Genomic DNA, 15,617 nt, shown 5'->3' on the forward strand with positions numbered 1-15,617 from the left:
GTCGGCCTCTTAAAGGCTTAGAGGAGATTTCAGGAGGAGAGTGGTTTTTAGTTTGCTTTCCTGTCATGGCCGCCACATGTGGAGCTTCCCCAGATGTCTCCTAATCTTGTCTCTTTCTGTCTATGTTCATCCATTTTTCCCACTGTCTCTGTGTTTCTCTGCTTCCTGTCTGTCTTTTTAAAAATCTTTTTGGGGTATTTGTCCAGTCTCCTCTTTCTCCTGTTTTTTCTCACATCTTTTTTCTCACATCTTTTTCACCTCTGACTCCACTTCCCATACAAAAGGCTGAGATCACATTGTGTCCTGTCCTGTGTAATTTTCCCTGTTATGTAATGGATGTTGTAAGGCGAGGTAACTTCTTTATCCTGTCAGGTGTCTCTTTACTATTTCTGTCACATGCCATGTGCCATATGTGTAGTATATCACCAGCTCCCTGTCGCCAGTATGTTGGACAGTGACTATGTGTCCTCCTAGAGTTGTAGTTATGCAAAAGTTTAGGCAACATTGGACACATAATTTACAATTTGCAAAAAACTATTAGACTAATGAACAGTTAATATTCCATTGTACCAGACTCTTTGCTACATATAAACTAGTGCTGCTTCCATTAGTTTAAAATCCTTGTATGACCAAAGCCAAAGCTGTTTTTTTTAGCCTTGGCACAAAGTAAAACATGGGTCCAGTTGATGATTGACTCCGCCAGGGTCGCCCCATGTCTCTGATCCTGCTTGTGATATTCATGGACGGGATGTCAGGGTGCAGTTTGAGAACCAAGCAAAGCAGTTTAAGTGTCTTGGGATCTTGTTCACCAGTGTTGTTCAGCAGTGATGCAGATGGTGTGCTGGACGGTTACAGTAAAGAGGGAGCTGGGCTGGAAAGCAACACTCTTGATTTACCAGTCATTGTATATTCGAACCCTCATCTATGATCATGACCTCTGGATAGAGACAGAAACAATAAGGTTGCGGACACAAACAGCCAAGAAGAATTTCCTCCAAAAGGTGGCTGGACATCTGGAGAGCGCTCAGGGTACAGTCGCTGCTCCTTCACATCAAAAAAAGCTGAGGTGGTCCGAACATTTAATTAGGACACCTCCTGTAGTAGGGTGTCTTCCTTTGTAGGTGTCCCAGGCACATCCAATTGGATCTATCCAGGGTAGATCTAGAATTTGCTGGACGAATTGCATATATCATCTGACCTGGAACCAAAAAATGTTGCCACACCTCCTTAGTTACTGTTGATGTTTTGACAGCTTCTGGTCAACATTTTAGAAATGTCGCATACACGATCAGGATGACATTATGACCACCTGCCTAATTTTGTGTTGGTCTCCTTTATGCTGCTAAAACTCCTCTGACCCAGTGGGGCATGGAACCAGGACCTCTGGGATGTCCTGTGGCACCAGGATGGTGGCAGTGAATTCTGTGGGTCCAGGTGGGTTGCAGGGTGGGACCTACCTAGATCAGGCTTATCCTGTTACATCCCACAGATGCTCAATAAGATTTGGATCTGGGGAATGTGGAACCCAGGTGAACAGTTTAGCTCTGCCGTGTTCCTCTGGCAATTCCTGAGCAGTTTTTGCGGTGTGTCAGGGTGCATTGTCCTGATGAGGGTAGAAACTGGCATCAAGGACTGCTGTTGCCATGGGAGGTGTCTGGTTGGGGGTTGCTTGACCTGCGATGTTTAGGTGGGTGGTACATGTCTAACATTCATATGAATGTCAGGACTCAATGTTTCCAAGCAGAACATTACATTATAACAAGATGATCGATGTTATTCTCTTCACCTGTCAGTCAACATAATGTTGAGACTGATCGGTGTATCTATTTGTTTATTTTAGCCTTTGTAAGTGGAATAAACAGCAGCACTCCCACTCAGTGATAAGAGACATACCTGGCTCATCTTTCACCATGTTTTGATCTTTATCTTCGTATTTTGTGGGTGCAGGCATTAGAGCAGACCGAGAATGCCACTGTTTATGCTTAACTGTAAATGGAGCATTCAGGGCAAAGAGACAGTACTTTGGATTTATCCAGCTGTTTTGCTTTCGTCATCCATTTTCAAGCCCTGTTTATGAATCTCTTACATTTTTTTCTTCAACTTTTTCCCTTCCCATTCATGAGAGAGAATTAAGATGTAAAGTACGTCAGACACAAAAATATCCTTATGAGATACAGTATAGCTGATGCCTGCAGGCCTTCCTGAGAGATTTCATTTCCTTTTTCCTTACACCAAAAGCACACCAGGCTTTTATACCTCACACACAGTCCATTCAGTTTTACTGCATCTTTGGCATGAATAAAGACTAGAATAGCTAATCTCAACACACACGCGCACTATAAATCAAATCAAAACAGCACATTTTAAATTCCCAGCGCATTAATGTTATTGTAGCATACTGGTAACAGAAATTGGAGTATACTTCCAAATTTACATCACTCTGACCCTAGTAGACCCTTATTCACTTGAAAAAGTGCAAAGTATAACAGGTAGCCAAAGTTCAATGTACATATTCAATGCTGTGTTACTGTAAAATCTGAAGTATGGAACAAACCAATCTGTGTTTTGATTTTCTTTGTTAGACTCTCAGTAACTCTGATCAGACATTGCTGTGCGGCAATCAATAATATATTTAGATCTTAACGTAGTTAACATAGGATTTTCAAGCCATTCAGTATCTTCTGCTTTTCAAGAGCGTAATACAGTTTTGTGTTAGCAGCAGCAGTCCTGACTGTGCTGTATATCTGCAGGGCCTATCTGTACCCAGGCTATAGATAGCAGGTTTGTAGGTAGGTGTGTGAGGGCACTGTGGAGATGATGAGGCAGATATGTGCCGAGTGTTTGGCTGTGGGAAGATGGTAGGAGGAGCTGTAGAGCTGTATGCAGGTGAAGTGGTCTAAACATAGTCAGACAGAGATAGAGGTCTGCAGTGTGCATGTGGAGGGGGGCATCACACATACTCAGGAGATAGAGGCTGTGTGTGTGTGTGTGTGTGTGTAATGCTATGCAATCATATGAATGATGAGGAGGCAAGATGTTTAGGAAAGGGAGTGTGTGTGTGTGCGTGTGTGTGTGTGTGTGTGTGTACTACTGTATGGAATGTACACACGCTCACTGACTATATGTGTGTATGCACGTGTGCACTAAACACTGGTGTTGTGTTTATGTCGCGATGATGAGGACTGTGTTTAGCCTTAGGTCCTGCCTAATGTATGTTAATGTGGTGCTTTTGTGTGTTTGTGTGTAACAGGTAGCAGATGTTTTTGCTCGAGGGAGAAATGACTTCCTCTGTTATTGTCAAAGAACAACTGTTAGTGGGCCAAGTGTGGAGCTGGGAACCATCACAGCTACTGCATCCGGCTCTACCACCCTGCTGACTTTCACACACATAGTGAAGAAGTCTGATACCCACACACGAGAAAATGTTTCCATCCAGCCCCAACTCCAACCCCAATCCCTCTTCCACATCAGGTCCAGTACATCACTGTGGGAAGAATTATGAGTTGTGTAGTTATATTGACCTATGTAAATCAGACAAATCCAGATCTCTATTCTGGCTTTTGTTTAAGGGACCACCTAATACTGTTTTTAAAGGGTTTGATAACCCTGGAATAAGCATTCCAGCATACTCCATATTACATATTCATGAAAAAGGTGATTCTAGTGGCTCAGTGATGTAGTAACTGCTGACATGACTAGATGGTGAACTGTTGCAGCTCCAGAATTAACCACTAACATGAGGCCAGCTGGGAAAAGTTTTGGCACTAATCAGTCACAGAAGATTACTAGTTAGCTTCCCAGCTGTTAGTGAGCAAACTGCTAGAATAAATGTCAGTTACCCATCTAGCTTACTCACAAACACAACAGATTTAAAATAGATATTGCATCATTGACTGCAAACTGTTACTTTTTTCTGGGGCAAAATATGTAAAAGTGACTAGTGCAACTATTGACTCTATAAAGATGGATGAACCCATGGTGACGTCACCAACAGGTTTCCTGAACAGCAATTTTAAAACTCAGTGTGGTGTCTAACTCCTTCTAACTTCCAGCTAATCCAAAAATGAGCCAAGAAGTAGAGTTACAGAGCTAAGGTGTGCAAATGTTCCTAGATCCTGGACTGTCATGTGTAAATAACCACTTGTCAAGGGGAAATTAACTATGGAAACCAAAATAGTTTTTTGTACCAGGCATATGTAAACATAAAGTGGGACCTTTTAACATTCAGGACTCGACTCGAGTTTTGTAGCCAGCATGAAGTGACTATGCAAGGAACTGCGGTTTTTACACTTCTGCATTTCCTTCATTTTGCTGCTTTGAAGGTTCCTACATGGGTGCATAGCTGATTAGCTATGCTGAAGGAAGCTATATTAGTTTCCTCCATTTTGGACTACATATGGCTAGGTTCCAGATCACGTACTTTTTCTTTTTACTTCACATACATACTACAGCTGTATGGCTATTTTTTCCTGCAGTGCATTTGGGACATGCTACTTTGCATTATCATTCTCCTTAAACTTTAACTGCTGTAGTCTTTAGTGTGAGATGATCTGTCTTTGCGCTCTCGGCGGCTGAGCTTGTTTACACTTGCACAAGACACCTTGCTATATGTAACGTAGTTGCACAGAGTATCAGAATGGCCAGGAAAGCATGATGGTGGGCTTACTGTAAAATCTGACTAGATGTAGTTGGATATGCCAGTATTTTTGCCAAAGCACCATGTACTGGGAGATACTATATCTTTCTCTGGCGTATAATATAGTGTGATGACTTGCTATAGGCCTACAGCAACAGCGTCATTGTTCCCTAAAGTTAAACTGAACACTGAGAACTTTAACACATTTACTTGGTCTGGACCAATGAATGTGCTGATTGCAGTTGCTCCACTGAAATGACGTAGTGTCTTCCTGTGAAGTTTAACATTTGAAACACTTTTGCAGACAGAGATCCTCTGGTATTTTGCCAGGCTGAAAATCGGATGTGCCAATAGGACACGTGACACTAGAGTTTGTTTTCAGTTCAAAATTAAGATAATCATAACATATTGAAGGCACATGATCAGACAAGACAACCTAAATAACTGAAATTAGATTCAGATTTGCTCGACCTCAGTTATTGTCTCAACATGAGGCAATGTTGTCCTCTGGATGGCCTGGGCAACACCGTCCTCTGTACCAAATCATTTTTAAAAAACACTGGAATCACTTCAGTCACTCTAACTTGCCCCAAATCTCAGTTGATACAATTTGAACTGAACTTAACAAGCCCACCGTACAGAGCGGCACTAACACAACCCGACACTGGACTCCGCTCTTGACACGTGCCAGCAACAACCATGGCCCACAATGCCTGGTACAGGCCAGACGTATTAAAGCTGCAGCCTGTGGTGGTTTGAGGAGGGCCAGCTTGACGGATATAATCCTTTGTGTATTTCCACAACAGAGGCTCAATGAGACTAAGGAGGAGTGTTGCTGTCTTCTTTTCTTTGCCAGCAGTGGTGTTGGTGTTTCTTTCCTCAATGCATTTTTCACTGCTGTCTTCAAATAATTTTCTTTTGGCCTGCTGACTGCTGCCTTTAGTCTGTGGTCTGACTGGATTTTCTGAGAAAACCCTTTGGGCTGGACCAGAGAAAGAATGTGCGGCCCTGAACACCCAGCCAGCCTGCTTTTTATTATGCCCTGAGAAAGATCAATTCCAGATAGATGCTTGTGTCAGACATTTTATGCTAGTGGGACAACATCAAGGCTGGGTTACTAGGCAAAGTACACAGCTTCCCACCAAACCTAAAGATTCATTCCTTTTTTGTCATTTTTGCTTCAAACAATGACCACAATGATTAATCAAAAATTGTCAAAATTGTTGCCATTCCAGCTCTGGCTGATGTCTGGATGAATGAGGAAATACTGAAATGGCCCTACATAATGTGGGTCAGCAGGGGCCCAACAGTAACACATTTTTGACTATGGGCTCCTTCCGTAATGATGTCTGCCATGCGTTGTGGTCAGAGAGAAAGATCAACACTAAGACAACTTTAGGGTTGACCATTCTATATATAACATTCTTCTTCAGGGCAGACTTCCACATTGCACATAAATATCCCTGGGGCCTCTTTTCATACTCCCATTGCATCAAGTATTTGTTTAACCCCAGTTCAGGGACCCTCAATATATTAGCTTATAGTCCACTGACTAGCATGGCTGGAGTTTTTAACCACAAAATGAGCTTGCTCAGTTGTCTTCATAACATGTTTATGTTATTATATTCTGCACTTGGTCATGTAATAAACTGAATACGCCATGTTAACAATTATTAAAAACTTGATATTTGCCTGAGGAAGTATTTAAGAGTTAATATTAAAATATAATTTAAAAATGTTTATAAAAATCTCTAAATCAAGTTTGTTTTAAGTCTGTAATTTCCGAATTCAGTTCTAAAGTCTATCAGTGTGCTGTTTAAAGTTCTATAAATTTATACCAGGGGACGAATGATCATCAGCCTGGCTAATTATTGATCTGATATTCAGCATTTTCCCAATTGTTAGCTGTATTGTTGTTTTTAACTCATTTCTAATAAAATAATTTAGTTCAATAATGTGCCATATTGGTTCGGCAGTGTTCTCCCTGTTAGCACAATTATTTTGGACTACTCGTATGTATGTCTATGGAGGAGTCTGCAGGGACTCATGAAACTTTGCAGATGACGTTTGTCATCTTGTAGAGCTTTTCATTATCCCGCCCATAACACTTTCTGATTGGTTGCACCTCATGAGAAATAGCCAATCACCTCTGAAGGATAAATATTGTTTTCTTTTATTCAAACTTGACTTTATGTAAAACATAAACAAAGACATTTCGCAACGCAAAGTTTGTTGTTGATCTTTGTGTTATTCTGATTTTTGATGCCAAGATTTTCATTTTTACTGCAAATGTGTGTCAGTTCCAAAATATTGACCTCCTTGATTACTAATAGTCTGTATCTGCCGACAAGCAATTTAAGCCTAAAATTTCAACGCAATCATCTTGAAGAACATTTGTCTCTGCATCATTAAATTACTTTTTCAGAAGTCTGCAGATTGTAACTTTTTTGCACTTTCTTCTGACCCTTGTTTTGACTTTGGTTGCTTTACAATTGCCTTTTCAAAAAAATGTTCAGAACATTATTCTGTCTTGACTGTAGTCATATTTATTGGTAATTTGGCTGATATTATTTTAGTTTGATAAGAAGGATTTTTTCTTCGAATAGATGGAGAGAAGATAATGATCTGTAGTAGAATATTGTGAGTGATTAGATGCTGTGAACTGATGACATTAATGTTACTGGTCGTACTAGAAAATCAAAAAAACAACAATTGATTATAGCTTGCTAAAGTATGAAAAAACACAAGTAGTCTCAATCTCATTATGTGATGTGAGTCTAAATTTTCAGATGAAAAAGCTGAAAGTGAGCTGACGGCTGCATTTTACTGCTATTGTTGAGGTAGCTCACATTTTATTGCTTGGAGACACATCTAGGAGTGATGACAGGAGGCAGTTGAATGTCACCTTTCCACACACACACGCACACGCACACGCACACGCACATGCACACACCACTATGCTGCCAGCACCAAAATATACACCCCTCCCTGGGCATAATGGAAATAACAAACAGCTCTCTGGGGGCTAGTTAAGATGCACTGTTGTAAATTTTGACAAAGATGTAGTTATACAGTTCTTGCGTGCACACACAGATATACACGCCACAAAATGACTTGTCTGTCACGCCCATATGCATATATGAGGAAGTATGACATGGTGTCTAGAGTGCAGTAAGCTTTGTTTGTGCAAGAATACAGCTATATAGAGCCAGAGAATGTTTATTTCCTTTTATATTTAGCCCATCTTTATTGGGATCTCTTTTTGCCTAATTGGGCGTTTCCACACTTTGCCTACCCACTATCTACTTTTATGCGAAAGCCGATTTATGTGTTTCTTTGTGCATGTGTTTTACTGGACGGTGTCATGGATTGCTGTGCAATTATTTGCACTTGCACTTGCTGTATGCTTGCCTATATGTGTGTGTGTGTGTGTGTGTGTGTGTGTGTGTGTGTGTGTGTGTGTGTGTGCATGTGCGTGTGCATGCTCGCAGCAACGTGTGGTCAGTCTGTGGTTGCGGCAGTGGGAGGGACGGCAGGGCAGGCTGATAACAGAGTCTGAAGGGACCTCACATCCACCAAAACTATTTTTACCGGGCCCAAAAGCGGAGTAAGGCTTGTTGCAACACACACTCATAGACAGAAATGACACACATGCACAAGCAGTTAAACGCCTCACTAGAAAACAAGGCGTACAAATAGGATTGATATCCTTCATATTTAGCACAGCAGTGGCGAGTTCTTTGCACTATAAAGCTGCAATAAAAGTTCTAAAGGGAGGTTGATTATACTACTATGTCAGAAAGTATATGAAGAATTTTTGCATATGAATGAACTTGTGTTACACTGAAGCCCAGTTCAGCCCACCAGTGCCAGGTAGATCTCTCTGTATTTGCAGTGAGATTTAAGAATGGTATCTGCGGTGACATTCTCACTCCTGCACACCAGCAGTGATGCATTTTACGGGAACCAGTGGTTGTTTTGCCAAAGTTGTAGAGGGGAGTAGCCGTAGTGACAGAAATGGATTAGGCTACAGCAACTAGTAGTATGATGAAAAGTTTCTGACACTCCATATAAAAGATAAAAAACAGTGTTTGTGTAATCAGTGTCACTGGCAGAAGGACGAGTCAAAAGTTCCACACTGCAGGTTTAAGGACTTAAAACTGCATTAATCAATATTTTTCAAGTCACATTTTAAAAACGAATTAATTTACCAAAGAGTCCTTCTTCTTTATTTAGTATTTCAATCTGTTTCAGTTCATTGATTTGGTTTTTTGGCCCGCAACTTTACTGCTTAGTTCAGTTCCACTGCTCTCATTAAACCCATTTGTAAGTGGAAAATCCAACGATAAACCAGCGATATTGTACCTGCTGAGCACCAAATGACAGGCACTGTTACCAATGAGATTGTGGCACATTTAGTAGCTAAAGATCCAAATATTTGAATGCTGCTTTAAAGTGAAAACTAATATGAAGTTAAAGAGAATGAAGAGTACAAATCTCCATAAAATTCTGAAAATTTTTCACAAGACTTGTAACTTTAATAAGTGTGGTTTTGGATAATAAAGGTGCTGAAAAAGTGCTACCTTACTTACCACATATATTCAATGACGTATAACAGTGAATGCAAAGATCAGGGTCTTTAGAAGTCTTGAACACAGCATGTCTGTGTAGATTCTCAGTCAGCCAGATCATGGTAGTCCTGAAAGTTTCAGTGGAAGATAAATGGACTTCTCTTTATTGGTTTCATCTCTCATCCAAGAGGCTCCTTTGGTTAGATTTAATTCAACATGAGTTTTTTAGGGTTTTTTTTAATTACATAAATTGCAGATACTTGTGTTTTTATTTATTGGTTTCTGGTCACCAGGATTCATGATTAAGTACAATATAGTAAGCTCAAGTGGTCTCTTTTTTGTGTATTGAAATTTAATGTCATGGAAACCAATATGAAAGGTTCTCTTTCAGGTTTTTGATCAGAAGTCAGTTAAAATGTCCCTGCAGGGGTAGTAGAAGTTGTAGGAGGACTGATAGAAGCCTTATAGTTGTAAACAGAAGAAATAGAAAAAGAAAACAGGAAATCCAGTTTTGGAGGCAGTCAAGGAAATAAATCTGAAATTTGATCAACTAAAATAGGCCTGCAGCAGGTCTCTGTGCTCTTGTCTTACCATCTCCCATTCATTTGAGCTTGACCCAGTCCCAGCATCTCCTCCCACATGGGGTGTAGTTCTGCACTCTGTCTTTGGGAGGAGGAACAGGGAGGCAGCATTTTCTATAAATATTTCGGTTTTCTTCATGCTGGGCTGGATTGAGCCGGTTCAGCCTCCCATGCAGGGACTTCCCAGCCCAGTGGATGAGGTGTAGATGTGTAGTGCAGCGAGAGAGTAAAGACACGGGGCCCTGCCACTGAAACCACAGCTGGCACTGGTTCTGCTGCTCAAATGACCTTTTACTAGGCTGACTTGTGCTTCCAAAGAAATCGGACAATTTCATAACTGGACGTAATAGCACCAATCATAGAACACATCCAGAATGTTGCTTGATTTGCAAGTTTCAGCAAAGTCAGTAGCATCTACATTGGACAATTGTGACTTCTATATCAGCTCAAACAGGGCTGTTGCAGGGCTTATTAGATGATGGATCATATTAGCACATCGTTCAAAGCCAAGTTAGATTAAGACTACTTCTTTTTTGCATGTTCTTAGTTTTTCTTGAAAGCAGCCCTCCATTTTTTTCTATATCATGTTTGGTTGTTTACCAGCAAGAATATGAGGTGAGACCATCGCTAATTTTTGTATTTTAAGTGTCCAACAAAACTGAACTGAAATAGATTTGGATGTCACAGGTCTGATGTAGGTTAACAAGGTTTTATCAGTCTGGTACCATTGCATTGAAAATAAACAGGGTTGCTGGATTAATTTACTACTCCTTTGCCAAGCACAAGCTGAAATGGAATATAGTTATGTCCATTGGTTAAATGTGTACATTTTTACAGGTTTTAATGGTGACCTGGGAATCTGCCAAATCTGCTTCAAACTAACACTGAAAATAGAGCCACTTTCTTTGATTTGTCAGTCACGTTGGATTCCAGGATGTGAACAGAAAGCTCTGAATATTTGCAGAGACTTTTTCAAGTGTGAGTGGAACCAGTTTCATGACAGTGGAATTACTTGGAAATGTTCAATATTTGGTTTGGGAATGTGCTCCAACGCTGGCTCCTCGTAGGTGGAAAAGCCCTTAGAGAGTGACAGTGAGGAAGAAGAAGGACCTGGGGGTGTGAAAGCTGTTTGTGAGAGCCAGTGGGTGTTGTCTGGGCGTGGAGACTGCAGGAGAAGAGATGAGGCAGGCCAGGACTCAGTGGCCAGGCTTGGTGCTACGTGGTCGGCCTGGTTTTTCCCCATGTTGCCTTCCTTGCACAGCGTAATGAATGGCTTCCTACTGGTCTGTGGCCATGGCCCCAGCTTAAAGAGTATACTTACCAAGGCCCAGAATACACACCCCAGCCAGCCAGCCAGCCAGCCAGCCAGTGTCCTGGCCTCTGAACACTCCCAACCACCAGTCCACCTGCTGCAGACTGGCTCAGCCTCTCACTGTCATCAGCCACAGTCAAAGAACGATTTAACCTTCAATGGGAAACCTCATGTTTTCCTATTCAGAAGTCAAGTGCCTGGAATGATCGTTGTCTAGAGCAGGTATCGTGTTGTCTGGTCAATGCAGGCAGGATCTTTAAAGTAGAAATAAATACATCAAAAGGGATGCTAGCTGTGCCCTCTAAGGGCTAATTTAGGTTTATTGCCCAGCAGTTAGTGACATCGCTGTGGAGGATTAGCATAATCTGTCTCGAGCCGTTTCATGCAGCTTGACACATAAAACAAGACTTAAGCATTAATTACTTTTAACTGTATTTTCTATCTCTCAGTTTGAGTAACATTTCTAAATCTACTTGTTTCACTCTAGTTTTGTTACAACATAATTATTGTGAGTAAATTCCACATATACCAGGGGAACACTGTTCTTCAGTCCATATATAGTGAGTGGGCAAAGGTTTTGCTCCAGAAAAAATGTTCACAGTTATTTGTCTGATTTGTCGGCAGTGATTTTTTATTGCCTCTGTGCTGGTGACAGCAGAGGCCGGAGGCCTTATGCTTTCAAGTTGTCCATCCATCTGTCCATTGTATTCTTGGGATTGTGATATTTCTTAAACACCTGTAGGACACGCTCATTTAAACTCAGTGATAAACTGATTACATTTTGGTGGTCAAAGCTCAGTGTGACCTTACATAACACTTCTCTGGATATTACTCAAAATTTCATACAATAATAATGACAAAATTTGACACAGTTGACCATCAATATAAAATAGTGAAGTGATGGCGTCTTGTGTTTAAAGGTCAAAGGTCAATAAAATAAAAATAGGGGATGCTGTTCTGGGTAAAAAAAAAAAACAACAACAATGAACTTGGTAGTTGAAAAGTGAAGAAACTCCAAATTCCCTTTAAGCACAGGGCTAATAGTCAGGGAAAATTCTAAATAATCATTGTCCCCACTTATTAATGTGATGTGCTCAGCAGTGGAAAGAATATCCAAATATGATTTTAAATATAAAAATTCTTTATTAAAATATTGATAAACCAAACCAACTCAGTTACAATCAGTCAGTCAAGATCAAAAGTCAAGACTGGACAGACATTCATATAAACTGCAACCTGACTCAATGGGGGAAACATACAATCACAAGGCTGTAATTATAGTTTCTCATATGTATGCACCAGATTGTTACTGACTGCATTGTCGCAACCATTACCAACTTAACTAATCAACAACTCAACTAATTCCCTGCCGAGATGAATCAAATGGACTCCAACACATCTCAGGTTAATTTGTGGAATTTCTTGACTTCTTAATGGGGTTGGGACCTTCAGTTGTGTTGTGCAGAAGTCAGGTTGGTACACAGTTGACAGCTGTTAGAATACATATTATGGCAAGAACCAATCAGCTACGTAAAGAGAGACGACAGCCCATCATTATTTTAAGAACTGAAGGTCAGTCAGCCTGGAAAATCCCAAAAACTTTGAATGTATCCGCAAGTGCAGTCGCTACAACAAAACTGGTTCATATGAGGACTGCCCCAGGAATGGAAGACCAAGAGTCGCCTCTGCTGCTGAGGATAAGTTCATCCACCAGCCTCAGAAATCACAAGTTAACAGCAGCTCAGATTAGAGCCCAGATAAATGCCACACAGAGTTCTAGTAGCAGACGCATCTGTACGTCAAAGGTTCAGAGGAGACTGTCAGTCAGGCCTTTATGGTCAAATAGCTGCTAAGAAACTACTACTAAGGAAAAGCAACAAGCAGAAGAGATTTGTTTGAGCCAAGAAACACAAGGAATGAACATTAGACCAGTGGAAATCTGTGCTTTGGTCTGATGAGTCCAAATTTGAGATCTTTGTTTCCACCTGCCGTGTCTTTGTGCGACGCAGGAAAGGTGAACGGATGGTCTCTACATGCATGGTTCCCATTGTGAAGCATGGAGGAGGAGGTGTGATGGTGTGGAGGTGCTTTACTGGTGACACTGAGGCACACTGAACCAGCATGGCCACCACAGCATCCTGCAGCGACATGCTATCCTATCCGGTTTGCGTTTAGTTGGACCATCATTTATTTTTCAGCAGGACAATGGGTGGCTATTTTGAAGAATCTAAAATATAAAACATGTTTTGACTTATTTCACACTTTTTTTTTCTACTACATGATTCCCTATGCAATCATTCATTGTTTTGATGCCTTCAGTGAGAATCTACAGTGTAAATAGTCATGAAAATAAAGAAAAAACATTAAATGAGAAGGTGTGTCCAAACTTTTGACTGGTAGTGTATATCTGTAACAACAAAACCTTGTGTTACTTTAAAATAAAACTGTGAAATAGATGTAGGCTGTGTGTGAGCAAGGAACGATTCTCTTTATAGCTTCATGTTTTATTTATGCGTTACTTATCCTTATTGTTTTCATCTTGATCAAGGTCAAAGGACATTTCTGCATGTCTAAGGTGGACACGTTCAAACCAAAATTTAGTGCCTGATGAACTCAACCTGTAAGTTCTGGACTGTGGTACACAGAGGGAGAACATGTACACTCCACACCAGAAGACCCAGAACACTGATGCACTGCAGGACTGTTTTATGTGTCTGTTGTTGAAGCCTTTTGGTTCTAGTTTCTGTTGTTTGTGAATCCACTTCTCTTTTGACTAGGACTACAGCTAAAGATTATTTTCATTGTAAATCATTCTGTGCTCTTTTCAGAAAATGGTGAAAAATGTTGATCAGTGTTTCTTAAGCCTAAGATAAAAAATGTCTAGGTTTGTCTACAACATAGAGATAGTCAGCTTACTGTCACAGAGGAGAACAGAAACCAGAACATGTTCACATTTAAAAACCTCAGGTCAGAGAATTTTGACTTTTTCTTTCTTAAATCAGATTCTTTAATTTTTAAAATGCCTAGTTCCCATGTTTGAAATGAGTGCTAATATAGCTAATTATTCATTTAATTTATTATCATGTTGATTATTTATTTTAATTGACTGCTGTGCCTTGTCTCCTTATGTCTTGCTTGATTGTCTGTGTTGCATGTTTTAACTGTCAAAGCACTTTGTGAACACTGTTCTTAAGGGTGCTTTATAAATAAAGTTATTATTATTATTTAATTATCAAAATAGTTGTCAGTTATTTTAACAGTTGACAGCGGATAACCGATAAACTGATTGCAGCTCTAATCTTGCAGCTGGCTCCACTATAAATGTAATAAATAATAATCCTGTGTTCATGAACTCAAGTGTGTGTGTGTTTGTGTGTCTGCAGGTGCTGTTTCTGCTGCGCTCCTACCAGACTGACTCACACAGACCCCTGCCAGCAGGAAGTGGCATTGGCGAAGCCCTCCATCAGCGCATGTGGCTCGCTTCTCGGTAATCCTACACACACACACACACACACACACGCAAAGATAAGCATCCATCCCTCTCTTCCAACTCCCTCACCAGAAGAATAGCTCCTTGTCTCAGCATACATCCCCTCCCTGGCCGTGTCCGCTTCATGTCCTGCCCAGGCTTCCATTTCAAAGAGGCCGCCTGCTGACCCATCCATGGATCCCCCCCCCAACACACACACCTCTGGCCCTCTCGCTACAGATACACCCCCCTCCTCCACCCCTCCTGCCTGGCTGAGGTCAGGCCCAGGTCTCCAGTCTCCCCTGTGGTCAGGTCTACAGCAGATAACACAGGGTCGCTGGGTTAGCAACACTAGCCCTGCTAGCTGCGCTTGGTTACACTGATGAGCCTTTATTAAGATGACGAGGTGAATTCTTGCTCACCAGAGCGCACCCATCGTCTGTTCGTTTGATCATGCAGCACCACAAAGCCCGGCGCCCGGATCTAAGGACATCACAGGTCAGAGGATCTCTGTTTTTGGAAAAAGAAAACCTCTTAACTTGTCCAGAACACCACTAATTTGAAGCGGCCCCCTTCCAAAAAGTACGGAATGCGTTGTTCGTCTAGTCTGAGTCAGTGTTGGGTTCTGGCCTCACACCGTTTCTGTGTTGTGTCATTTTGGACTTTTTCTGGCTCCAAGAGGGTGTCAGTGCTGTAACGATGACTGCGAATGCCCATGTAGCTGACTGCAGTTGACTTTGGCTCTGTGGTGGCATGTCAGGCGCAGCACCAACCTATTACAACCTCCCTGGTGTATTGTTTGGATTGTGATCTAATGATTCAACTTCTTACAGCCTTTTTTTATAACGTTAACTCACATCCAGACACACATAAATACACTTAACCCGCTTCACAAGACTCATCCCTGCCAATCTGTTCCCAGTTAAGACACACACACACACACACACACACACACACACACACACACACACACACCCTTTGCCATCATCCCCATCATGTGTATTGTGTATGCATGTGTGTGAAACTGTGCAGAGGGTTGGTGTGGGGG

General features: G+C 41.2%; 1 protein-coding gene across 2 annotated transcripts in view; it reads left to right on the forward strand.

The window, feature by feature from the left end:
* The window catches only part of thada (THADA armadillo repeat containing), a 129,141-nt gene that overhangs the window by 63,967 nt on the left and 49,557 nt on the right, over positions 1-15,617 (forward strand). For both annotated transcript variants that reach the window (XM_023276786.3, XM_035951242.2), the window contains exon 30: positions 14,484-14,587. In XM_023276786.3, coding sequence (XP_023132554.3) covers positions 14,484-14,587 — 104 coding nt within the window. The remainder of the gene's footprint in view (positions 1-14,483; positions 14,588-15,617) is intronic.

The sequence above is a fragment of the Amphiprion ocellaris genome, chromosome 16 (assembly GCF_022539595.1).
Source record: "Amphiprion ocellaris isolate individual 3 ecotype Okinawa chromosome 16, ASM2253959v1, whole genome shotgun sequence".
Lineage (NCBI taxonomy): Eukaryota > Metazoa > Chordata > Actinopteri > Pomacentridae > Amphiprion > Amphiprion ocellaris.